The sequence below is a fragment of the Oncorhynchus masou genome, chromosome 3, assembly GCF_036934945.1.
Source record: "Oncorhynchus masou masou isolate Uvic2021 chromosome 3, UVic_Omas_1.1, whole genome shotgun sequence".
Lineage (NCBI taxonomy): Eukaryota > Metazoa > Chordata > Actinopteri > Salmoniformes > Salmonidae > Oncorhynchus > Oncorhynchus masou.
The window spans coordinates 21,762,157-21,786,249 of record NC_088214.1 but is presented as its reverse complement, the minus strand read 5'-3'; the positions used below and the strand labels follow the sequence as shown (position 1 = coordinate 21,786,249).

At 42.6% G+C, this 24,093-nt stretch overlaps 1 protein-coding gene across 9 annotated transcripts in view; it reads right to left on the bottom strand.

The window, feature by feature from the left end:
- Positions 1–24,093, bottom strand: part of LOC135512789 (adhesion G protein-coupled receptor L2-like) — a 129,713-nt gene that overhangs the window by 44,212 nt on the left and 61,408 nt on the right. For all 9 annotated transcript variants that reach the window (XM_064935168.1, XM_064935187.1, XM_064935178.1 and 6 more), the window contains exons 5-8: positions 22,949–23,752; positions 3,917–4,219; positions 2,984–3,087; positions 1,978–2,163 (exon numbers count right to left, since the gene is read on the bottom strand). In XM_064935168.1, coding sequence (XP_064791240.1) covers positions 1,978–2,163; positions 2,984–3,087; positions 3,917–4,219; positions 22,949–23,752 — 1,397 coding nt within the window. The remainder of the gene's footprint in view (positions 1–1,977; positions 2,164–2,983; positions 3,088–3,916; positions 4,220–22,948; positions 23,753–24,093) is intronic.

Below are 24,093 nucleotides of genomic sequence, written 5' to 3'. Positions count from 1 at the left end.
ACTGCGACCTGTACACTCTCGTTGGATGGCCCTCGCTTCATACTCGTCACCAAACCCACTGGCTCCAGGTCATCTACAAGTCTCTGCTAGGTAAAGCCCCACCTTATCTCAGTTCACTGGTCACCATAGCAGCACCCACCCGTAGCTTGCGCTCCAGGAGGTATAGCTCACTGGTCACCCACAAAGCCAATTCTTCCTTTGGCCGCCTTTCCTTCCAGTTCACTGCTGCCAATGACTGGAACGAACGGCAAAAACCACTGAGGCTGGAGACTCATATCTCCCTCACTAGCTTTAAGCACCAGCTGTCAGAGCAGCTCACAGATCACTGCACCTGTAAATGACCTCATCCCCATACTGTATTTATTTATTTATCTTGCTCCTTTGCACCCCAGTATCTCTACTTGCACATTCATCTTCTGCACATCTACCATTCCAGTGTTTAATTGCTATATTGTAATTACTTTGCCACCATGGCCTATTTATTGCCATTACCTCTCTCATCCTACCTCATTTGCACATGCTGTATATACATTCTTCTACTGTATTATTGACTGTATGTTTGTTTATTCCATGTGTAACTCTGTGTTGTTGCACTGCTTTGCATTATCTTGGCCAGGTCGCAGTTGCAAATGAGAACTTGTTCTCAACTAGCCTACCTGGTTAAATAAAGGTGAAATCATTTGTTTTTGTCAATGGGGGGGGCCTTGGGACAGGGAGGTGACCAAGAACATGATGGTCACTATGACATAGCTCCAGAGTTCCTCTGTGGAGATAGGAGAACCTTCCAGAAGGACAATCATCTCTGTAGCATGCTACCAATCAGGTATTTATGGTACAGTGGCCAGACGGAAGCCACTCCTCAGTAAAAGGCACATGACAGCCCGCTTGGAGTTGGCCAAAAGTCACCTAAAGACACTCAGACTAGACAACAAGATTGTCTGGTCTGATGAAACCAAGATTGGCCTGATTGACAAGCGTCACGTCTGGAGGAAACCTGGCACTATCCCTACAGTGAAGCATGGTGGTGGCAGCATCATGCTGTGGGGATGTTTTCAGTGGATCTTACAGGGAGACTAGTCAGGATCAAGGGAATGATGAACGGAGCAAAGTACAGAGAGATCCTTGATGAAAACCTTCTCCAGAGTGCTCAGGACCTCAGATTGGGGCGAAGGTTCACCTTCCAACAGGACAATGACCCTAAGCACACAGTCAAAACAATGCCGGAATGGCTTCGGAACAAGTCTCTGAATATCCTTGAGTGTCCTTGATAAAAACCTGCTCCAGAGCGCTCAGGGCCTCACATTGGGGCGAAGGTTCACCTTCCAACAGGACAACGGCCCTAAGCACACAGTCAAAACAATGCCGGAATGGCTTCGGAACAAGTCTCTGAATATCCTTGAGTGTCCTTGATAAAAACCTGCTCCAGAGCGCTCAGGACCTCACATTGGGGCGAAGGTTCACCTTCCAACAGGACAACGGCCCTAAGCACACAGTCAAGACAACGCAGGAGTGGCTTCGGGACAAGAATGTCAGAGCCCGGACTTGAACCCGATCAAACATCTCCTTAGAGACCAGAAAATAGCTGTGCAGTGACACTCCCCATCTAACCTAACAGAGCTTGAGGGGATCTGCATAGAAGAATGGGAGAAACTCCCCAAATACAGATGTGCCAAGCTTTGTACTCGATGCTGTAATTGCTGGCAAAGGTGCTTCAACAAAGTACTGAGTGAAGGGCCTGAATACTTGTGTGTGTGTATATATATATATATATATATTTTTGAAATGTTATTTATACAATATATATATATATATATATATAAATAACATTTCAAAAACGGTTTATGGACTATTGTGTGTAGGTTGATGGGGGAAAAAAACAATGTAATCCATTTTAGAATGAGGCTGTGACGTAACAAAATGTGGGAAAAGTCAAGGGGTCTGAATACTTTCTGAAGACACTGTATTATTTTATATTACCTTGTTGAAGCTCCGCCCGGCCGAGTCCTTTTCGCTAGGCCGTAGCTCCTGGAGCTGAGCATCCAGGATGTCAACCAGCTGCTCCATGAGACGCACTGATGAGCTGACGTCACCGGCGAACACCGGGCCCTGTGTGTGGTGGGCCAGCTCATTGGCTAGGTTAGCCGCATTCTCCCCACTACGGATCTAGAGTTGGAGGAAAAAAACGTAAATATTAATGGATCGTTTAAGCTTTTAATTACTTGTTTCTTACTAAATACAGATGTAAGATCTGGATTTGGTCACTCTTTTGTTGCTGCAAATTTTTGTGCACCGGAGGAAATGCAGATGAGCTTCTTGACTGCATAAATTCACTGAAAACCCACACTAACACACAGTTATATTAACAGTGTTCCACTCTCCATGCAGCCTCATTTTGACCAGATAATAGTCTAACCACCAATCATGCAACACTTTGGACTAAAGGTTAAAATCCGGTTTCTGCAGGATTATTTAGTTGCGACAATACAGGTCAAATGAAGATCCTACATCTGTACCTGGAATGTGGTACGTTAACTATGTGATAACAATGGATACTGCTGATTTAATGTGGAGAAAGGAAGAAAAACAGCACAGCAGGAAAAGGCTCAGGGTCATTGGTGCAACGTCTCTGGAGGATCGGCATCACAGTGTCAGACCACTATACAAGTAATGTATCATATACTGATTAAAACTCAAATCAATATCAATGCTGCAAGCTATAGGGTACAGAGAGCAATTCCAAGTGGCAGAGATTTTTTTTTACAGAGAAAAGTGCATTGAATGTGTACTTTTGTTCACATCTCGAAGTCATGCAGGGGAATACAGAAGATATGGGCAAACCACGTCTTTAGTGTTGCAACCAACAAGATGCTCATACAAATACAGATATACTTTTCCCTTTCAGATAAAGAAGTAGAGAAAAGTTGGTGTTTTGTTCCTTCCCTCCCTGCCACCCAGGAGCTATGGGAGGACACTGCTGACCAACCTTTTGTGCCACTTGAGCGACCCAGTGGGAGGTACAGTTGCTGAGGTCGGGTCCCTTTGGGTTCCAGGTCCCCCCTGCTACCGTGCAGAGGTAGGAGGCGATGCCTGGAGAAACACACAACAAACAACAGTTACACAACCCTCTATTGTCTGTTTCTATTGTGTATTGAACAGTATGTGTGCATTTATTTGTGTAACTTTTTGTGATGTTGCTGAACACTGCCATCTTGAATACACGGTTATATCCCCTGCAAATGAGATTGTATAACAATGAGAATAGGCTGTTTGAATACAGGTTCAATAGAAATAAATGAAACCAAGCCAGGACATCTCTTTGTCCTGCTCCTGCTCCTCTTACTATCCTGGCTTCTCTAGAGCAGGACAAACAATTGGCTGAGGGCAGCCATGGTAAACAAATAAATAAATAAGTATGATGTGAAACATCTAGGAAGATTGCCAGCTTTGTGATATCTAACTGAGTGGACACTACACAGTGAGAGATTCTCATACATTTCACCTGTATACTGTAGGAATCACAGGTTGTCAATTAATAAAATGCTCTGTATCATATATATTACTGCATTCTTGTCAACAATAAACAGTGTTGCCATAGTCTTACTACCTATTGGGACACCTTCATATCCGACATGTCTGCATTCCATACATTCCATTTCCATATGATTGAAATAACAGTAACTCATCCCCCTCATGGCACCTACTGTTTTTTTTATCTTCCTATATTGTCTGTTTTGACAGTTCATTCATGGAACTATTTACAATTTGGAAGTATTAGCATATTGTAGGTAATGAACATTACATCTTGGCACCTTGTCTAACATATGGAAGGCTATATGAAAGACAATGTGGAAACACACTAACATGTTCATACAGAGGAACAGACACACCCACCCTCCCTCCCGGTTCACGATAGTACCTCTGGTTCCTTTGGGGCAGGGTCTTTCCACTGTGGCTCCAGTGTGAGTCTGGGGCCAGGAGATACCCCTCATCATCCCTCCCTCACAGAAGCGCCTGGGGGTGGGAGGGATCTCTGGGCTGGTGGGGTCAGCTGTACCATGGGGGTCCTCCACAGGTTTACCCGCCTCTCTCTCTCTCCCATCCCTGGGGTCTGCTGGAACTGTGGTGTTAACAGGGACCTTGACTATGACCATGGTGGTGGTGATGATAGTGGTGGTCTCAGGCAGGGCCGAGGAGAGGGAGACGTCTTCTATAGTTGGCACTAGGAGAAGAAGAGAGCAGAGAGAAGTGGAGGTTATAGCTTTAATAAAAACCCAGCCTTACAATGACATTACAACTCCCTCTATACCTTTCAGACATACATCAGATATAACAGTCAGCAGGGAAAGTTCAAGGTAGTTTCAGTGTTTTAGTTCCACACCGCTTGGAGGGATGGCTGCTCTATGCTCTACTGAGTCACGTCTACTGGAGAGTCTACAGCAGCACTCGGGTATTACTCCACACTACTCCTACTCTCTGTTCTGTGAGGAGGAGGAAACCTGTAAACACTACACTATCTCAGCTATTTTAAACCTTTACCCAATCTTGAAAATAACAGGAGGACAGGTAGTGTAGCAGCATCTGCCTGGCCTGGCTCTGCTTGGCAGTGATGTCCTTCTTGAGGGAGAGTCAGTAGGCTGATTAATGTCAACAAGAAAGACAAAAGCCTGTCTGATTTGACTATTTTCTCCTCCCTTTCATCTCTCCCCTTGATAAAGCCGGGGTAACAAAACTAAACTTTTGCTCTGGGCAAAAACCATACATCAGCTATAATGCTCAGCTGCTGTATTCTATGCACAGCTATAAAGAACATCTGTGTGTGTGCGTGTGTTGTGGTCACCAAGAAGGTGTGGTCTCTAGGCCTTTTCTACAGTGTCTACCCAGTTGTGTGGTCACAGCACTGTGAATGTACAGTAGAATGAATGAAAGAAAAGAAGAAAATAGATATAAAAGAATAAAGAGAACAGTATATGCATACAGCCTGCGTATGAGCATGATGACTACACTGGCTGCCTCTTGCCTGACTGATTATATAATCACAGTCACAGGATTGCTAGCGCTGATAAGAGGTGGCTTCCCACAAGGAGGTCTGCTACTCTGAGAGTCCTGCAGTGCCGTCTTCAGAGGCCCAGTGAACAGGCAATATCATGCTGTCTGATGCTCCATCATCAGACTCATATCTCCATTTCCTCCCCACCTGAATGGTGACAATGCCCACATTTAGCGTCTGGGCTCTGGAGAGACTCGTCGTCTTTGTTTTGTGTTTCTGTTTCAGTGGAATATTGAAGTTCATAACAATGTCCTGTCTGTGTCTGTCTGTGCTAAGGGGAAAAAAGAGCTGAAAGTGCATAACCAACAATACATTAAATCTAGCATGACGCGGTTCTCAGAAAAAGAGGAGGGTAAAAAAGGGTCCCAGGCAGCGACACATTTCTATTTAGAAATGTCAGGCAGGATCAGTCAGCCGTGTTGCAGTGTTGTTGTGTTATGACATTTCACTCGATGACCTTTTCTCCCATGGCAGAAGCAGTGTTTAATTGAGCCGTACCCATTCCTTCATTGTGCGTCCGTCTGTCTGTCAGCCACGAACTCAATTGCTCGTTCACACATTTCTGAGCACTAAGTAACTATGCAAATGACACTGACATATGTCCAGTTTATTGTTGTGAGAACAGATGTTGAGAGGAGCTTATAATCTGAACACAAATATAAAGGCAGCATGCAACAATTTCATCAATTCTACTGAGTTACAGTTCATATGAGGAAATCAGTCACTTAAAATAAATTCATTAGGACCTAATCTATGGATTTCACCAGACTAGGCAGAGGTGCAGCTAAGGGTGGGCCTCAGAAGACAAAGGCCTATCTACTTGGCATCAGGCCCACCCACTGGGGAGCCAGGCTAAACCAATCAGAATTAGTTTCCCCCCAAAAAAGGGCTTTATTACTGACAGAGATACTGGGCTGGCGTGGTTATACGTGGTCTGCGGTTGTGAGGCCGGTTGGACGTACTGTCAAATTCTCTAAAACTACGTTGAAGGCAGCTTATGGTAGAGAAATGAACATTACATTCTTTGGCAACAGCTCTAGTGGACATTCCTGCAATCAGCATGCCAGTTGCATGCTCCCTCAAAACTGTGGCATTGTGTTACATTACAAAACTGCACATTTTTAAGTGGCCTTTTATTCTCCCCAGCACAAGCTGCACCTGTGTAATGATCATGCTGTTTAATCAGCTTCTTGATATGTTACACCTGTCAGGTGGAGGGATTATTTTAGCAAAGGAGAAATGCTCACTAACAGGGATGTAAACTAATTTGTGCACAACATTTGAGAGGAATACGTTTTTTGTGTGTATATGGAGCATTTTGGGGATTTTGTATTTCCGCTCATGACACATGGGACCAACACTTTACATGTTGCGTTTATAATTCTGTTCAGTGTAACTTCCGGTCTCTCTGTCGGTGTCTCTCTCTACCACTCTCTCTGTCCTTCATTCTGTCCCTATTCCAAGTGGCTGTGAGAAACTAAATGCTTACGGAAACGGCAAAATATCAGCATACTGAGAAAAACACTCATACCGCAGTGTCACTATTCTCTGTGCACCAGTCTCATGTATGCTCTAGAGACTATTATAGCTATTGATGTGCACTGAAATTCTGGTTTAGTTGTAATTTGGAAGTGCCTGAGTGTGAGCCCCTGACTACCTCCTTTCTACAGCGATAGACAGATGAAGGGGGAAAAATGGAGAGAAAAAACAACAACTAAAGAAATAGAATCTAAACCACTTGTCAAAGAGGCCCATTTTCCTGTTACATTTCTCTTGATGTCTCCATCCACCGCCCGGCCACACACTACAATTTTCTTTTGATTATGATGAGCCATTTCACCAATGGCGGTTGAAAGCCGTGTGTCCTCTGCTAGCACTCAGCCCAAAGAGGGACCATCTCAATTAGCTGTCATTTCACTCAAAAGCCTAAAGGTTCAATTCAGCTCTTTTTATCTCAATATCAAATCATTTCTGGGTAACAATTAAGTACCTTGCTGTGATTATTTTTGACCATTTTAATTTAAAAACAAACAAAAATATATTCTTAGCAAATAGCAATATCTCAAGCAAGAATTTAGCTCGAAGTGTCTGGGAGTGGTCTGAGCAGGGAGGGGAAAACTGAACACGATGTTACTGGCAGAGAACTGGTTTGGAACTCCTTATTGGAACTAATTTACCGCCTGCTGATGTCAACAGGCAGGCCAAAACTCCCTCCCAAACAGCTCTTATACTAAAAGGGCATTATCATCATTTTCACAGTATAATTCCAACCTCATAAGCCCAATTCATATGGGATTCATTTTACTGGGGAAGATAATTACATAACATGCGCACAAGCACAAATCACCAGATCTGTATTTTTTAAGTCAAGTTCTTCCACACGATCTCGACAAACCATTTCTGTATGGAGCTTGCTTTGTGCATGGGGCATTGTTATGCTGAAACAAACTTCTCCAAACTGTTGCCACAACAGTTATTGTGCTGACGTTGTTTCCAGAAGCAGTTTGGAACTCGATAGTGAGTGTTGCAACCAAGGACAGATGATTTTTACAATCTACGCGCTTCCCAACTCGGTGGTCTGAGCTTGTTTGGCCTTCCACTTTGCGGCTGAGCCGTTGTTGCTCCGATACATTTCCACTTCACAATAACAGCATTTACAGGGCAGCTCTAGCAGGGCAGAAATTTGACAAACTGACTTGTTGGAAAGGTGGCATCCTATGACGGTGACACGTTGAAAGTCACTGAGCTATTCAGTACGGCCATTCTACTGACAATGTTTGTCTATGGAGACTGCATGGCTGTGTCATCGATCCACTAATTTGAAGGTTTGTATACATAGTGTATGAAGGGAATACATGTTTTGACTTTCACAGTGAATGCTTCCGTTTCTAAGTTTTGTGCCAATGAATTGAACATTGGCAAATGCGTCAGTAAAATATATTGCGTCTATTTAATGCAACCCTGGTTAATAGATCGTTAAGCAGCATTTACAACTGAGCTTCATTTGGGGAAATGACAAGTTCCCTTTCTCATCCATAGCCTAAAAACACATCTCAAGTACAAGTGTTTAGTTCACATCTGCAGGCTGGGGTGATTAAGAACGTCTTCTACTGCGGATCGCAAAAATATGATCATATTTCTTCAATTCAAATATTATGGCGACAGTATACCAACGATGGTTTGGTATGGTTTAGAAACTTGTGAGCCAAGCTGGAGTTATCAGTGTATCCTGTTATCACCGAGACATGTTGAAATATCTCCAGGCCTAGGATAAAAACCTCCAGGCTTCTGTAATAACAGTCAATTTATTGAAAAAAACTGTCTGTTTGTAAAGAATTTATCCCATCCGAATCGTCCTGTGAAATAACAGACATTCTGGGGTAATAATTACATAACAAATTTCTCTAGTAATACCATAGAGATAGATAGAGGACTAATCGTTGTATCTGTGCCATTATAGCGCAGTGCCACTGAGGAAATCTCCATTTTGAAGTAGTACAATTTGTTCTTCACGATTGGCTTATCCCTCCTGGTGACATGCTTGGACATGACTCCATGACTCAGGGTCACCAGAAGGGATCAACCAATGAATTTGGAAGTCCCACCCAGTTGACTACATTAAAATGGTCGCCCTCAATGGAGCCCCCTTGCTAATATGGCCTTTTGGCCACTAGAGGCCTCGATCATTCTCTATGACTAATACTAGTCCCATGCGAATAGGGCTACAGTGTGACAAATATAAAAACACAGGAAATCACATTTTTGACTGCACTGGGCCTTTAAAGTCTCTCTTGGTGGGAGGCAGAAGCCTAGGACACTCTGGGTGGCATATGTTTAATCTGTGATAAATAACACGAGGTGCTCAGGGGCTGAGCAGCAGTATAATTTTTTTTTAGGAAGTTCTGAAAACTGAATAGAAGTAACTAGATAGAATGGAATCAAGTGCAGGACACTGGGAAAGCAAAGGGAATACTGTCCACTGAAAAAACGTGTCCAAACTAGATACAACTAAAAAGAATGAACTAGACAGAATCCATCGCAAATAGAAGGGACCTTTGAGGATGGAGGAAAGGGTTAATTAAGCATAAGTAATACTCTTCACTAAAATTCAAGATGATAAATGAAGATAAAGTTCCACATTTTAACATCTTTCCAAAAATGAAATAATAATTAACTAAACCATGATAACATGATCAGAGGCATAGCTATGCTGTTTGTCTAAGATAGCTATTTCCGTTAAAGGCCTAGTCGTCCCCGTCCCCCCCCCCACCTCATAAAAGCCAGATTTCCCATGGCTCTGGAGTCTAGACATGTTTGCCATTATCTCTGAAGCATTGGGAAAACGACGTGAAGGTTATCTAAGTTTGACAGGGAAACAGCGTAATAATGGGCTATCACCATCAGTGTGTCTGTGGTCTGGAAGAACCAGACATCTTCTGACTTCTGCAGAAACTACTTATTTCAGTCTTTACCACAATTTAAGGTTGGTTTTGAAATCAATGATTGTTGAAATGAAAGGGTTGATTAAAGAGTCGACGGACTGAAAGTAAATGTAAAATACTGAGTGCCACTATATCAGCGTAACGATATAGCCAAATAATTAAGCTAAGTCTCAGTGCACTTCCAAAACTCAGAATCCTCCTAACTTCAAACTTGAGGACGTTATGACATTATCTTAATTCACACAGTATTTGTCTAAGTGTGAATCTGGCCACCTACGTGGACTGCAATAAGAAGACAAAACAGCCTGTACCAAGCTGTTGGACGTCATGCCAACGCACCACCATCCTACACTGCAACGCCATGAATAAGGAATGGTGTGAGGGTGAGTGTGTCTGAATATCTTCAACTTAAAGGAAGTAAACAGCAGTACTTGTGAGCCACAGTTCTGGTGTTGCTTTTTTGAAGATCCCTACGCCAGTAGCTAATGATAGAGAAACAACAACACCCAGAAGACATGAATATTACATTAGTTTGTTTTTATGCAGTCTCACCCTGCTCTGCTCGAGCCTATGTGAGGCGTAATGTGAACATCGGTCCTGTGTAGCTAGTAGCTTCGGTAATGGGTCTAAGTGAACCACCTGGTCACATACGGTAGCCTTTTCATACTGCCCTGGGCAGACAGGTTTTTCCAGACTTTGCCTTTAGTACAATTTGGAATAAATGATGGGTCTTCCTGGCAGAAATGGGCAGAAATTACTGCCATCACACAGTGGATGAAGTGAATAAGTGAAAGGTGTAGGTTGTTTTCTTCTTAGTGTGTGCTTATTGCCTGTATTTAATGGACTATGGCAAATACCACGTCGAGCATCGGAGTTGCATTGCTGTGTGCGTTCTTGACACTTGTTCTTAAAGATCAGGAGACAGAAAAAGGCCTGCCACTGCCAACCAGACAGGTTCTGGAGCTAAGTGTTTAGATTTGCACGAGTTCAAAATGAATGACACCTCATACCTCCGGCAGGGACACCAGCCCATGGACCCACTTTGATAGAAAAAAGGAGGTGGCGAGCAGCACAAGCAAAAAACATACTGTATTATTTCATGTTCACTTCAGCTATCAACAGCCTCTCTTCCAGTTCTTTAAATGTCCACTTGAACAAGTCAAAATATTACTATCCACTAATCATGAAGTCAGACTCATGAAGACTTGTGCCATGTCAACAAGAGGAACAAATGGAGTTGTTCCAACCATACGCTTGGCACATTGATCCAGGACACACACACACACACACTCACACACACACCTCGACCCTGGTCAGCATGAATCTCCTTGCTGATGTGTTAATTCCTCCTGATCCACCAAGTGGCATGGACCAACCCATGAGATCTGGGTAAATATTCCCTTTGAGCTTTCTACTCTTAGAAGCGCAGAAACAATCTCCAAAGCCTCACTGTGTGTCTGTCACAATACAATGTATTAATGAGCCCAGCAAGTGCTTCTTCATCATGCCACACTTTCAATGTATAAAAAACATCCAAATCAATATGCATAGCTGAGTTTTATAAGCAGCCATATTGAATGAGCCAAATGTAGATATGATATTAGCAAGCTTTGTAAGGCAGAATAAAATTTAAGCCATTAGAAGATTTAAGCCACTTACTAGCCTTTTCCAAGTTCATGTACAGATGTAGGATCTTCATTTGATTACCCTGTTGCAGGAGAACTTTGCTGCAATTCAGGAAACGTAAGACTAGTGTACTTGAGGTTTAAAAAGGCTTCTGAACCCCTACAAAAATGTAAAGTAATTATAATCCACATAATAATAAACATTTCCTGTTGCTGCAGGATTACTTTCCAGCTGTAGCAAACTGGCTCAAATGAAGATCCTACATCTGTATGCAGTGGCATGGCCTTTCCTCTGCCGGTGCCGTCGGATCTCTTCATGTGGCTTAACCCGATAGTTCTCCAGCGGCACTGCTCCTCTCATTGAAGCCATGAATTTAACGCTCACATTTAATGCTTCTCAGGTCAATGCTACCTCAAAAGCAAATTAATGTTCTCCCTTCGTTACTTTGAAATGCTCCTGGCAATTATAGTCTCCCCTGATTAGTCTTCTGAATTCACTGGACCGAGACCCAAGTCGATGTCTTTGAAGCATCTCAGACGATACCTTCGAAGTGTCAATACAAATGTTGTAATGGGCGACACTAAGGGATGCATTTTATTGGCACGTCGGAGCAAGACAATCTCTTAAATAGTGAGTAGTCTTCTTAGGAGTTCGAAACATCAAAATATTGATCACTGGTGTGGTGTCTGTGTGTTGAGAACCAATGTGTTTAAAAACTCATATTCCTGTAGTGAATTCAAATGAATACTTGAAGAGTGTTCAATATATTTTAAAGGAATTAGACAGGTATCAAATACATAACATGTTGTTTTTTACATAGTAACACAAAAAAAGTTTGTTTTTTTTAAATATATATAAAAATACTACATAAAGATTTTTAAACATTATACAATTACACACACACCCTTAGCCAAGTACATTTAAAACTCAGTATTTCACAATTCCTGACATTTAATCCTAGTAAACATTCCCTGTCTTAGGTCAGTTAGGATCACCACTTTATTTTAAGAATGTGAAATGTCAGAATAATAGTAGGGAGAATGACTTATTTCAGCTTTTATTTCTTTCATCACATTCCCAGTGGGTCAGAAGTTTACATACACTCAATTAGTATTTGGTAACATTTCCTTTAAATTGTTTAACTTGGGTCAAACGTTTCGGGTAGCCTTCCACAACCTTCCCACAATAAGTTGGGTGAATTTTGGCCCATTCCCCCTGACAGAGCTGGTGTAACTGAGTCAGGTTTGTAGGCCTCTTCGCTCGCACACGCTTTTTCAGTTCTGCCCACAAATGTTCTATAGGATTGGGGTCAGGGCTTTGTAATGGCCACTCTAATACCTTAACTTTGTTGTCCTTAAGCCATTTTGCCACAACATTGGAAGTATGCTTGGGATCATTGTCCATTTGGAAGACTCATTTGCGACCAAGCTTTAACTTCCTGACTGAGGTCTTGAAAAGTTCCTTCAATATGTCCACATAATTTACAGCCTCATGATGCCATCTATTTTGTGAAGTGCACCAGTCCCTCGTGCAGGAAAGCACCCCCACAACATGATGCTGCCACCCCTGTGTTTCACGTTTGGGATGGTGTTGGCTTGCAACCTCCCCCTTTTCCTCCAAACATAACAACGGTCATTATGGCCAAACATTTCTATTTTTGTTTCATCAGACCAGAGACATTTCTCAAAAAAGTACGATCTTTGTCCCCATGTGCAGTTGCAAACCGTAGTTGGGCTTTTTTTACGGTGGTTTTGGAGCAGTGGCTTCTTCCTTGCTGAGCGGCCTTTCAGGTTATGTCGATATAGGACTCGTTTTACTGTGGATATAGATACTTTTGTACCTGTTTCCTCCAGCATCTTCACAAGGTCCTTTGCTGTTGTTCTGGGATTGACTTGCACTTTTTGCACCAAAGTACGTTCATCTCTAGGAGACAGAACGCGTCTCCTTCCTGAGCGGTATGACGGCTGCATGGTCCAATGGTGTTAATACTTGTGTACTATTGTTTGTACAGATGAACATGGTACCTTCAGGCATTTGGAAATTGCTCCAAAGGATGAACCAGACTTGTGGAGATCTACAATTCTTTTTCGTGGCTAATTTTGATTTTCCCATGGTGTCATGCAAAGAGGCACTGAGTTTGAAAGTAGGCCTTGAAATGTATCCACAGGTACACCTCCAATTGACTCAAATGATGTCAATTAGAAGCTTCTAAAGCCATGACAGGGGAATGAGCCAAAATACCAGCAACAGTGTGTGTGAACCTTGTGAAGACTTACATAAAACGTTTGACCTCTGTCATTGCCAACAAAGGGTTTTTTGTGAGTGTTTTTGGTGACAAGCCGAAATTCTTCAGCCTCCTGAGTTTGAAGAGGCGCTGCTGCGCCTTCTTCACCACACTGTCTGTGTGGGTGGACCAATTCAGTTTGTCTGTGATGTGTACGCTGAGCAACTTATAACTTTCTACCCTCTCCACTACTGTCCCGTCGATGTGGATAGGGGGTGCTCCCTCTGCTGTTTCCTGAAGTCCACGATCATCTCCTTTGTTTTGTTGACGCTGAGTATGAGGTTATTTTCCTGACACCACACTCCGAGGGCCCTCACCTCCTCCCTTTAGGCCGTCTTTCGTTGTTGGTAATCAAGCCTACCACTGTAGTGCCATTTGCAAACTTGCTTCTTGAGTTGGAGGTGTGCATGGCCACGCAGTCATGGGTGAACAGGGAGTACAGGAGAGGGCTGAGAACGCACCCTTGTGGGGAGTATTGAGGATCTGCGGGGTGGAGATGTTGTTTCCTACCCTCACCACCTGGGGGTGGCCCGTCAGGAAGTCCAGGACCCAGTTGCACAAAGGCGGGGTTGAGACCCAGGGTCTCAAACTTAATGACGAGTTTGGAGGGTACTATGGTGTTAAATGCTGAGCTGTAGTCGATGAACAGCATTCTTACATAGGTATTCCTCTTGTCCAGATGGTTAGGGCAGTGTGCAGTGTGATTGCGATTGCTTCGTCTGTTGGAGTGGGTCTAGGGTGTCCGGTAGGGTGGAGGTGATATGGTCCTTGACTAGTCTATCAAAGCACATAATGATGACGGAAGTGAGTGCTACAGGGCGATAGTCATTTAGCTCAGTTACCTTAGTGTTGATGTCTTCACTTCGCTATGAAATAACACATATGAAATCATGTACTAACCAAAAAAAAAGTGTTCAATCAAATATATTTTATATTTCAGATAATTCCAAGAAGCCACCTTTTGCCTTGATGACAGCGTCGCACACTCTTGGCATTCTCTCAAGCAGCTTCATGAGGTAGTCACCTGGAATGCATTTCAATTAACAGGTGTGCCTTGTTAAAAGCTACTTTGTGGAATTTCTTTCCTTCTTAATGCATTTGAGCCAATTAGTTGTGTTGTGACAAGGCAGGGGTGGAAGAATGTCTTTTACCAATAAGGCCAATTCCATATTATGGCAAGAAGAGCTCAAATAATCAAAGAGAAACGATAGTCCATCATTACTTTAAGACATGAAAGTCAGTCCATCTGAAAAATTTCAAGAACTTTGAAAGTTTCTTCAAGTCAAGCGCTATGATGAAACTGGCTCTCATGAGGACCTCCACAGGAAACAAAAACCCAGTGTTAACTCTACTGCAAAGTTCATTAGAGTAACCAGTCTCAGAAATTGCTATCCAAATAAATGCTTCACAGAATTCAAGTAACAGACACATCGCCACATCAACTGTTCAGAGGAGACTTCATGACTCAGGCCTTCGTGGTCAAATTGCTGCAAAGAAACCACTACTAAAGGACACCAATAAAAATAAGAGCTTTGTTTAGGCCAAGAAACACAAGGAATGGACATCAGACCAATGGAAATCTGTCCTTTGGTCTAATGAGTTCAAATAAGCCAGCATGGCTACCACAGCATTTGCAGCAATATGCCAACCTATCTGGTATGCACTTAGTGGGACTATAATTAATTTTTTTACAGGACAATGACCCAACACACCTCCAGGCTGTGTAAGGGTAGTTAACCAAGAAGGAGAGTGATGGAGTGCTGCATCAGATGACCTGTCCTCCACAATCACCCAACCTCAACCCAATTGAGATGGTTTGGGATGAGTTGGACCGCAGAGTGAAGGAAAAGCAGCCAACAAGTGCACAGAATATGTGGGAACTCCTTCAAGGCGGTTTAAAAAGCATTCCAGGTGAAGCTGGTTGAAAGAATGCCAAGAGTGCAAAGCTGTCATCAAGGCAAAGTGTGGCTACTTTGAAAATGTGTTTAAAACTTGTTTGGGATAGGGGGCAGTATTTTGACGTCCGGATGAAAAGCCCAAAGTAAACTGCCTGTTACTCAGGCCCAGAAGCTAGGATATGCATATAATAGTGCATATGATAGATTTGGATAGAAAACACTCAAGTTTCTAAAACTGTTAAAATTATGTATGTGATTATAACAGAACTGACATGGCAGGCTGGTTTTTGGAAAAATTTACCAGAAATTGTAGTTTTTCTATTTGGCTCCCAATTTGGCTGTAGTGTTTCCAAGTGTGTGGAAGAGAACGCATTCTTTGGTATTTTTCTCCGGTAAAGACAATAATGATTCTCCATCTTAAATTGTATGGTTTATTGGCCCCCCGGGTGGCGCAGTGGTTAAGGGCGCTGTACTGCAGAGCCAGCTGTGCCATCAGAGACTCTGGGTTCACGCCCAGGCTCTGTCGTAGCCGGCCGCGACCGGGAGGTCAGTGGGGCGCCGCTGTGTTAATGGTGGAGGGAAACTGGGTGGATTATTGACTGCACACCAGCTAAACTGAGTTTTTATGGAAATAAAGACGGATATTATCAAACAAAAGGACCATTTGTGATGTAACTGGGACCTTTTGGAGTGGCAACAGAAGAAGATCAAAAGGTAAGACATTTATTATATCGCTATTTCTAACTTTCGTGTCACGCCTGCTTGGTTGAAAAATGTTTTTCATGTGTTTGTATGCGGGGCGCTGTCCTCAGATAATCGCATGGTTTGCTTTCGCTGTAAAGTCTTTTTGAAATCTGACACAGCGGCTGGATTAACAAGAAGTAAAGCTTCATTTTAATGTATTATACTTCTGATTTTATGAAAGGTAAATATTTGTAATACTGTAGTTTGAATTTCTCGCTCTGCAATTTCACCAACTTTCAGCGGCACGCCTTCAACAAAGAGGTTAACACTTTTTTTGGCTACTATATGATTCCATATGTGTTATTTCATAGTTGTGATGTCTTCATTATTATTCTACAATGTCGAAAATAGTAAAAATAAAGAAAAACCCTTGAATGAGTAGGTGTGTCCAAACTTTTGACTGGTATTGTATATATACTTTTTTCTGACTGCACTCACTCGCACACACAAGTTTGGGGTCACTCAGAAATGTCCTTGTTTTTGAAAGAAAAGCAAACTTATTTGTGGCAGCTTCATTAAATAGTATCCGCAAAACACCCGTATCAACGTCAACAGTGAAGAGACGACTGCGGGATGCTGGTCTTCTAAGCAGAGTTGCAAAGAAAAAGTCATCTCAGACTGGCCAATAAAAATAAAAGATTAAGATGAGCAAAAGAGCACAGACACTGGACAGTGGAACTCCTAGAAACTGCCTAGAAAGCCAGCATCCCGGAGTCGCCTCTTCACTGTTGACTGGTGTTTTGCGGGTACTATTTAATAAGCTGCCAGTGGAGGATTTGTGAGGCGTCTGTTTCTCAAACAAGACACTAGTGTACTTGTCCTCTTGCTCAGTTGTACACCGGGGCTTCCCACTCCTTTTTCTATTCTGGTTAGAGCCAGTTTACGCTGTTCTGTGAAGGGAGTAGTACATAGCGTGGTACAAGATCCTCAGTTTCTTGGTAATTACTCATGGAATAGCCTTCATTTCTCAGAACAAGAATAGACTGACGAGTTTCAGAAGAAAGTTCTTTGTTTCTGGCCATTTTGAGCCTGTAATCGAACCCACAAATGCTGATGCTCCAGATACTCAACTAGTCTAAAGATGGACAGTTTTATTGCTTCTATAACCAGCACAACAGTTTTCAGCTGTGCTAACATAAAAGCAAAGGGGTTTTCTAATGATCAATTAGCCTTTTAAAATTATAAACTTGGATTAGCTAACACAACGTGCCATTGGAACACAGGAGTGATGGTTGCTGATAATGGGCGTCTGTACACCTATGTAGATATTCCATTTTTTTTTAAATCAGCTGTTTCCAGCTACAATAGTTATTTACAACATGAACAATGTCTACACCATATTTCTGATAAATGTTATGTTAATGTAGAAAAAATAAGGACATTTGTAAGTGACCCCAAACTTTTGAACGGTAGCGCACACAGTGCCTTCAGAAAGTGTGTTTAGACTTTTTCTACATTTTGTTGTGTTACAGCCTGAATTTAAAATGCATGAAATTTAGATTTTGCGTCACTGATCTACACAGAATACCCCATAATGTCAAAGTGGAATTATGTTTTCAGAAATGTTTACTAATAAATAAAAAATGTAAAGCTGAAATGTCTTGAGTCAAGAAGTACTGAACACCTTTGTTCAACCCCTTTGTTAGGCAAGCTTAAATAACTTCAGGAGAAGAAATGTGTCTAACAAGTCAGATAATAAGTTGCATGGACTCCCTCGGTGTATAATAATGGTGTTTAACATGAATTTTTTAATGACTACCTCATCTCTGTAACCCACACATGCAATTTTCTATAAGGTCCCTCAGTCGCGAGCAGGTAATTTCAAGCACAGATTCAACGACAAAGGCCAGGGAGGTTTTCCAATGCCTTGCAAAGAAGGGCACATACTGGTAGATAAAGACATTGAATATCCCTTTGAGCATGGTGAAGTTACTAATTACGCTTTGGATGGTTTATCAATAAACCCAGAAACGACAAAGATACAGGCGTCCTTCCTAACTCAGTTGCCAGAGAGGAAGAAAACCCCTCAGGGATTTCACCATGGGGCCAATGGTGACTTTAATACAGTTACAGAGTTTAATGGCTGTGATAGGAGAAAACTGAGGATGGATCAACAACATTGTAGTTATTCCACTATACTAACCTAAATGACAGAGTGAAGCCTATACAGAATCAAATATATTCCAAAACATACATCCTGTTTGCAATAAGGCACTAAAGTAATACTGCAAAAAAAAGTGGCAAAAACAGAGCGTTATGTTTGGGGCAAATCCAACACAACAGAGTACCACTCGTCATATATTCCAGCATGGTGGTGGCCGCATCATGTTATGAGTATACTTGTCATCGGCAAGGACTATGTAGTTTTTTTAATAAAAAGAAAAGGAGTAGAGCTAAGCATAGTCCTAGAGAAAAACCTGGTTCAGTCTGCTTTCCACCAGACACTGGGAGACATATCCACCTTTCATCAGGACTAAAACGCAACACCAAATATACACTATTACTTACCAAGACAACATTGAAATGTTCCTGAGTGACCTAGTCACAGTTTTGACTTAAAATCAGCTTGAAAATCTATGGCAAGTCTTGAAAATGGCTGTCTGGCAACGACTAACAACCAACTTGATAGAGTTTGAAGAATTTAAATTGAGTAATGGGCAAATATTGTACAAACCAGGTTTGCAAAGCTCTTAGAGACATACCCAGAAAGACCCCCAGCTGTAATCACTGCCAAAGGTGATTCTAACATGTTGAATACTTATCCAAATGTATTAATTTGTGGTTTATTTTCCATGAATTAAAAAAAAAAGTTTCTTCCACTTTGACAGAGTATTTTGTGGAGATCATTGACTAAAAAAAAGACAATTAAAACCATTTGAATTCCACTGATTAACACAACAAAATGTGGGAAAAGTCAAGGGGTATGAGTACTTTCTGAAGGCACTGTAGGCTGTTGGCATAGTAGGAGAAGACACATCGGTGGTATTGTACTGATTATACTGTTCTCTATAAAAAAGCAGAGAATTGTAGCGATTTGGTTCTTCAAGGAACTTTAACTGTGGGGCCCCATGAATCTTAATGGAGTAAATTAATTTCCTCTCTGCGCCTCAAGTGCTTCTCAGTATCAGTGAGAGATGTTCTTTTAGCACCATTAGATCACCCTGCAGAACAGGTTGTTTAATCCCCATCTATACTCTCTCTGAGAGGCGCAATAAATCCTAATAGCGGTGTAGTCAGGGCAGTTAAAGGTGTAGATCTGAGCAACCTAATAAACATGAACCAATTTCTTTCATGTGCCTGCCTGTGCCATTCACAATGGCACAGGCAGAATCTTGCTGTAGGCACAGCCATGCTTCTCTATTTCCCTCCCTCTACGAGCAGCTAAGGGCTTGTGTTCTCATAAAACTTAACTTAATGATCTGCAGAGGGCAGTTATGAATGCAAATACATTGTAGCTGTATGCATTCAAGTTTCAATTCCAGCAGCAGAACCGTAGCTGGAGCAATGTTTCTGAAACTCATGTGTAAACTCCACAACTATGTAGGCGAGTGTGTGGCTGTGTGGTTTTCATCATTACATCTTTCGCATGCAGTTAAGCCAGTGAGAGTGTGTTTGTCTGTTTGGGCTGACCCCAATTATTCAACTGAGATTTAGTTGTTGAGGATTATATAAAAAAAAATATTTAAACAGGTGTCTCCTGTGCAAGAAAAATAAATAAAACAATTGTGTGTGCGTGTGTGTGTGTGTGTGTGTGTGTGTGTGTGTGTATATATATATTTTGTCGGGATATATTTTATAGGAGAGGAGAGGAGGAGACACCTGTTTAATTTGCGCCCATCTCAGTGAACTAATCCACTGCGGAAGCCGAGACTAATCCATTGTGGAGGTACAGTCCAAGAAGAGGAGGAGTGTGGCTGCACAATGCAACGTCTCTCTCCAGAGTGTGCCCTCTCCCGACAATGTGTACATTCATTGTTCCATAACTTCATGGTGTGAATTTTTAGTGTCTATCAATTCCCCATGACATGTATCACTAGTTGTACATTTACCGTTAATTCCTATAATTTCTAATCTACCATTCGGGGATCTGATAGTATTCCGGATTGGTTTAATGAGCTGTGGAGCTTCTCAATTTCTTTACCTCAAACAGCAAGCAAATTAAGTCTATTTTTACATCCATTGAGAATGACAATTCATCAAAGTATTTGAAAAATCTTTCCAGCTCTCTCCCCTTTCGATAACCACTCAGCGTGAAAGGGAAAAATGTCATGCTCTGATCCAGTGGAAACGTCATAAAACAGACCCACCTGATTACTTCTTATCTCTTGCGCAAATTGCCTACAGGGATGTCTGTCCCAAGCTCACTGGCGCAGGGAACTGTATGTTGCAACCGGATGGACCCAAGTTAATAGTTGATACAATGTTTCAAATTGGTTGCAGACAGGCCATGTGTAGCCAATGTGATTTATAAGGATATTTATTTTTATCGCGATATTTTCTACCTGCAGGCTGCATTGTTTAGGCCATTTTATTGTTTTTATTAGGCTTTATATAGGCTATTTTTACATAGTTGGCAATGGCAATAGAGCTTACAAACCTAAAAAGTATCATTTTCATTTAGATTTGAATAGAATTTTGATTAACCACTTGACAATGATATATGAAGACGTTATTATAAATTAAATGAAACTGTTCCACAAAAATGTTCATATGAAAACCATTACCGGCACGCAGATCGGTAGAAATGGTAAGATAAATTGGCCTCCCACATGAGAAAGTTTGCCGTCTCCTAGTGTAGCCTATTACTGGCAACATCAGGAGAGTAATGGCAGAATCTGCAAAAGCCAGCAGGAGAGGGAGGAGGATGGTCGGGACAGGTTAAGGTTTCAATCTTCTGGTCTTGATCTCCCTCTCAAGTCATTTGTGTCTTGTTTCATCAAATAGTGAGCTTAAAGCATCAGACAAGCTCAGTGCATATACAGTTGATTTTATCAAAACACATAGGGTGTGTCTATAGAGGGAAAAATACACATTTTAACATTTTGACCAATTGATTTATATTAGGTCTGGGACAGCCCTAGCGTCAGTTTTTGGCATTTGCGTTTGCTGAAGCATTAGCTGAGAGCAGAACAGAATAAAGCCCCTTGATTGGGAATGCACTGCCATGCTGACTTCTCTCCTCTCTGTGTGGCTGTTAATAGGCATGAAGGGGAATTATGATAATTTACTTGTTAATTACATTTACATACATCTTATCCTGAGCAGCCAGAAGAGGCCGTTTGCATGCAAATACATGCCAATTCGGCAATGGAGAAACAACTTAAAATTCTAGTATCTGTCTGGTGTCTATCTATTCTACATGGTCTTAATTGACTGCTTTGGTTGGGTTGGGCACACAGAGACTGAACCTCTAAGACCGTCACGAGCTCAAGGCGTCCGTCCGTCCGTCCGCCCGCCCGTGCGCCCGCCTGCCTGTCTGTCTGTCTGCATGTCACGTTGACACGTGATCAGAGTGCAGGAGCATATGGTATTCATGGCGAAATTGCCCTTGCACACACAGGTCAGGGATCACATTTCCTTTGGGAAAAATCCTTAACATTAACCTAGCTATACACTGGAATGCCAACTAACTGGATATCGCTTTATTTTCAATATTAATTTTCTTTAAATCAGCGAAAATGTGAGAACTCAGTCAGAACTTACTCTTGTGCAGGGGGCAGCACTGTGGAACAACTTGAAACCCCAATGGCAGCGTGGTAGCATGTTCCCCCAAAGTGACTAGGCAGGTACTTAGCCTAGCGTTTAGCGATAAGGAGGAGGCTCCACCCCAACACGTCACAGCATCATGGTATAGAGTTGATAGTTCCTTGTTGTGCAGCGCGTGAGCAGGGACTTAGCCTAGCTCTCAGGGATAAGGAGGCTACAGGCAGGTAATTACACCCATTATCAGACACTGTGATGTAAGGGCCCTGACTGATGACATGCACGTCCGTCTCCCCTCAGACACTTCACAGATTCATTTAAAACCCTACAGCGTTTGACAGGATCGTCAGCCGTTATTGATATCTTGATTGTATTTTTTTCTCCTTTTCAACAGCGCTCAAGTCATTCTTCTAACCGTGTCATCCGGCCATGATTCACCGGTGTTACCGCCATCTAGCCACATGGTACTTTGACTCTGCGTTTTAACACCGACCGCCAGGCCATAATATTATGGAGATTGTCTCAATCTAGGGTAAATGAGGGGCCGTCAACGAACGGTTGATGGGGTAGCCATGGCAACAGATGTCCGAATCGGCTCCAAAGGCAAGGCAAGGAAAGTGGGATAACCTTCTGTCATACTGTATGCAATATTTCAGAATCCCATTCCGGGGCATTAAAAGGGAAGTTCACAAGGCCACTGTTCATAAAGGACTGGGATAAGACCTGAGATTAGAACATTTGATAGGGTCCAAGTGTCAAGTGGAGAGGGAGTTCTTGAGCTTGCCTTATGGTAATAAAGGAAGCAAGGCTATATAGCTGATGCCTTGTGCCAGATTATGAAGCCTCCTGAGGGAATTATACCTCGTTCCAAGGTGAATCTGTAATTTCCTATTTACAAATTAGGTCTTTCCCCAGGACAAACACAATCTCCTATTCTCTGAATCACACTTGAATTGTGTTCAAAATTAAAAATCAGTCATCTGTGACTTCCCATGCAGCAACACACACAGGAATATATTCAGCACCTGACGCAAATACAACACAAAGGGCTGAATCCCAACCTGAAATATGTGCATGTAACCCAGTATTTTTACAGAAATCCTGTTTTGATTTCAGTGGGAGGCTTGCTTGAAACTGCAATGTACACATACAGATCTCAGATCAGGATTCATCTGAAACAGGCCGTACTGTGACTGAGGCTTACCGTCAGCAGGGTCTTTCTCAGCGTCATACTCCAGGTCGTAGCGCAGGATGTAAAAGTTATTCCACACGTACAGCTGGTTATCTCTGGGGTTGTAATCCACAGCAGCGATGTACTGGTACTGGTTGGGGAACAGGATGTCCGTGTACTCTCCCTGGCTTAGTTTGGTGTTGTAGATGTAGTCGATGTGGCTCTTGGCCGTCTCGCTCTCGTTCTCCTCGTAGGTGGACCGCACCACGTGCAGCACGCCACACACCATGAAGGCATTGGAGGCGGATCTCTTGTCGTACGCCGTCTCCCAGGTGGCCTCGAAGCGGAGCGTGTAAGGGTTGAGCTGTGAGATCACGATTCGTCCGTTGTTTTGCTCCGTTGCGTAGATCACCCACAACCCCCGCTCGTCGACGCCGAGGTCTATGTCCGTCTTGCCGCCCCAGCGGTACGGCGAGGTGTCGTGATAGTTGGCGTTGGCCACAATGGCCTCACCACTCTTGATGCGCGTGCGGAGATCAAATTTCACAATGTTGCGCGTGCGCTCCTTGTTAAAGAAGATGGCCCCGTCGTAGGCCACAAAGCCCGTGCCGTCAACACGATGTGGGAGTTTATAGGTCGTAGTCTGGCGGCCATTTTTTAAGTCCTCCAGGGAGGCATACTCAATAAGGGTGTCAGTGCGGTACGGCGTCCAGGGCATGAAGAAGACCTTGTCTCCTGCCTGCAGGGGGTCTTTAGACCACGCCCCCGCCTGTTGCTCCACCTCAAACACAAACGTGGGCTCCCCCACCTCCTTCAGGGTCCCGGGACAAATGAAAACTAGTGAGGGACAGAGAAACAGAAAGATGGGTTTAAGTTTTTTTTTTATATGCAGAGTATAAACAGATATTTCATCACGGTATGTAGTGTGTATATTGTATAGTTTTCACTGCTGTCCAAGTAGAGTGTGGGACAAAGATGAGTGACAGTCATTTAACTAGTGTTTAGTGCTATTGCTTACGAATAGAACGAAAAATCAAAGGTGAAGCCAAGAAAATGATGTGCAAGAGTGAGTAAAGAACTTGCTTCTTTAGAGTTTGTCTGCCGTACACGTTAACTGTGTGGGACCAAACAAATCCAAAAAGTCAAACCAAAGGAGGATAAACCCTGTAAATGCAAGA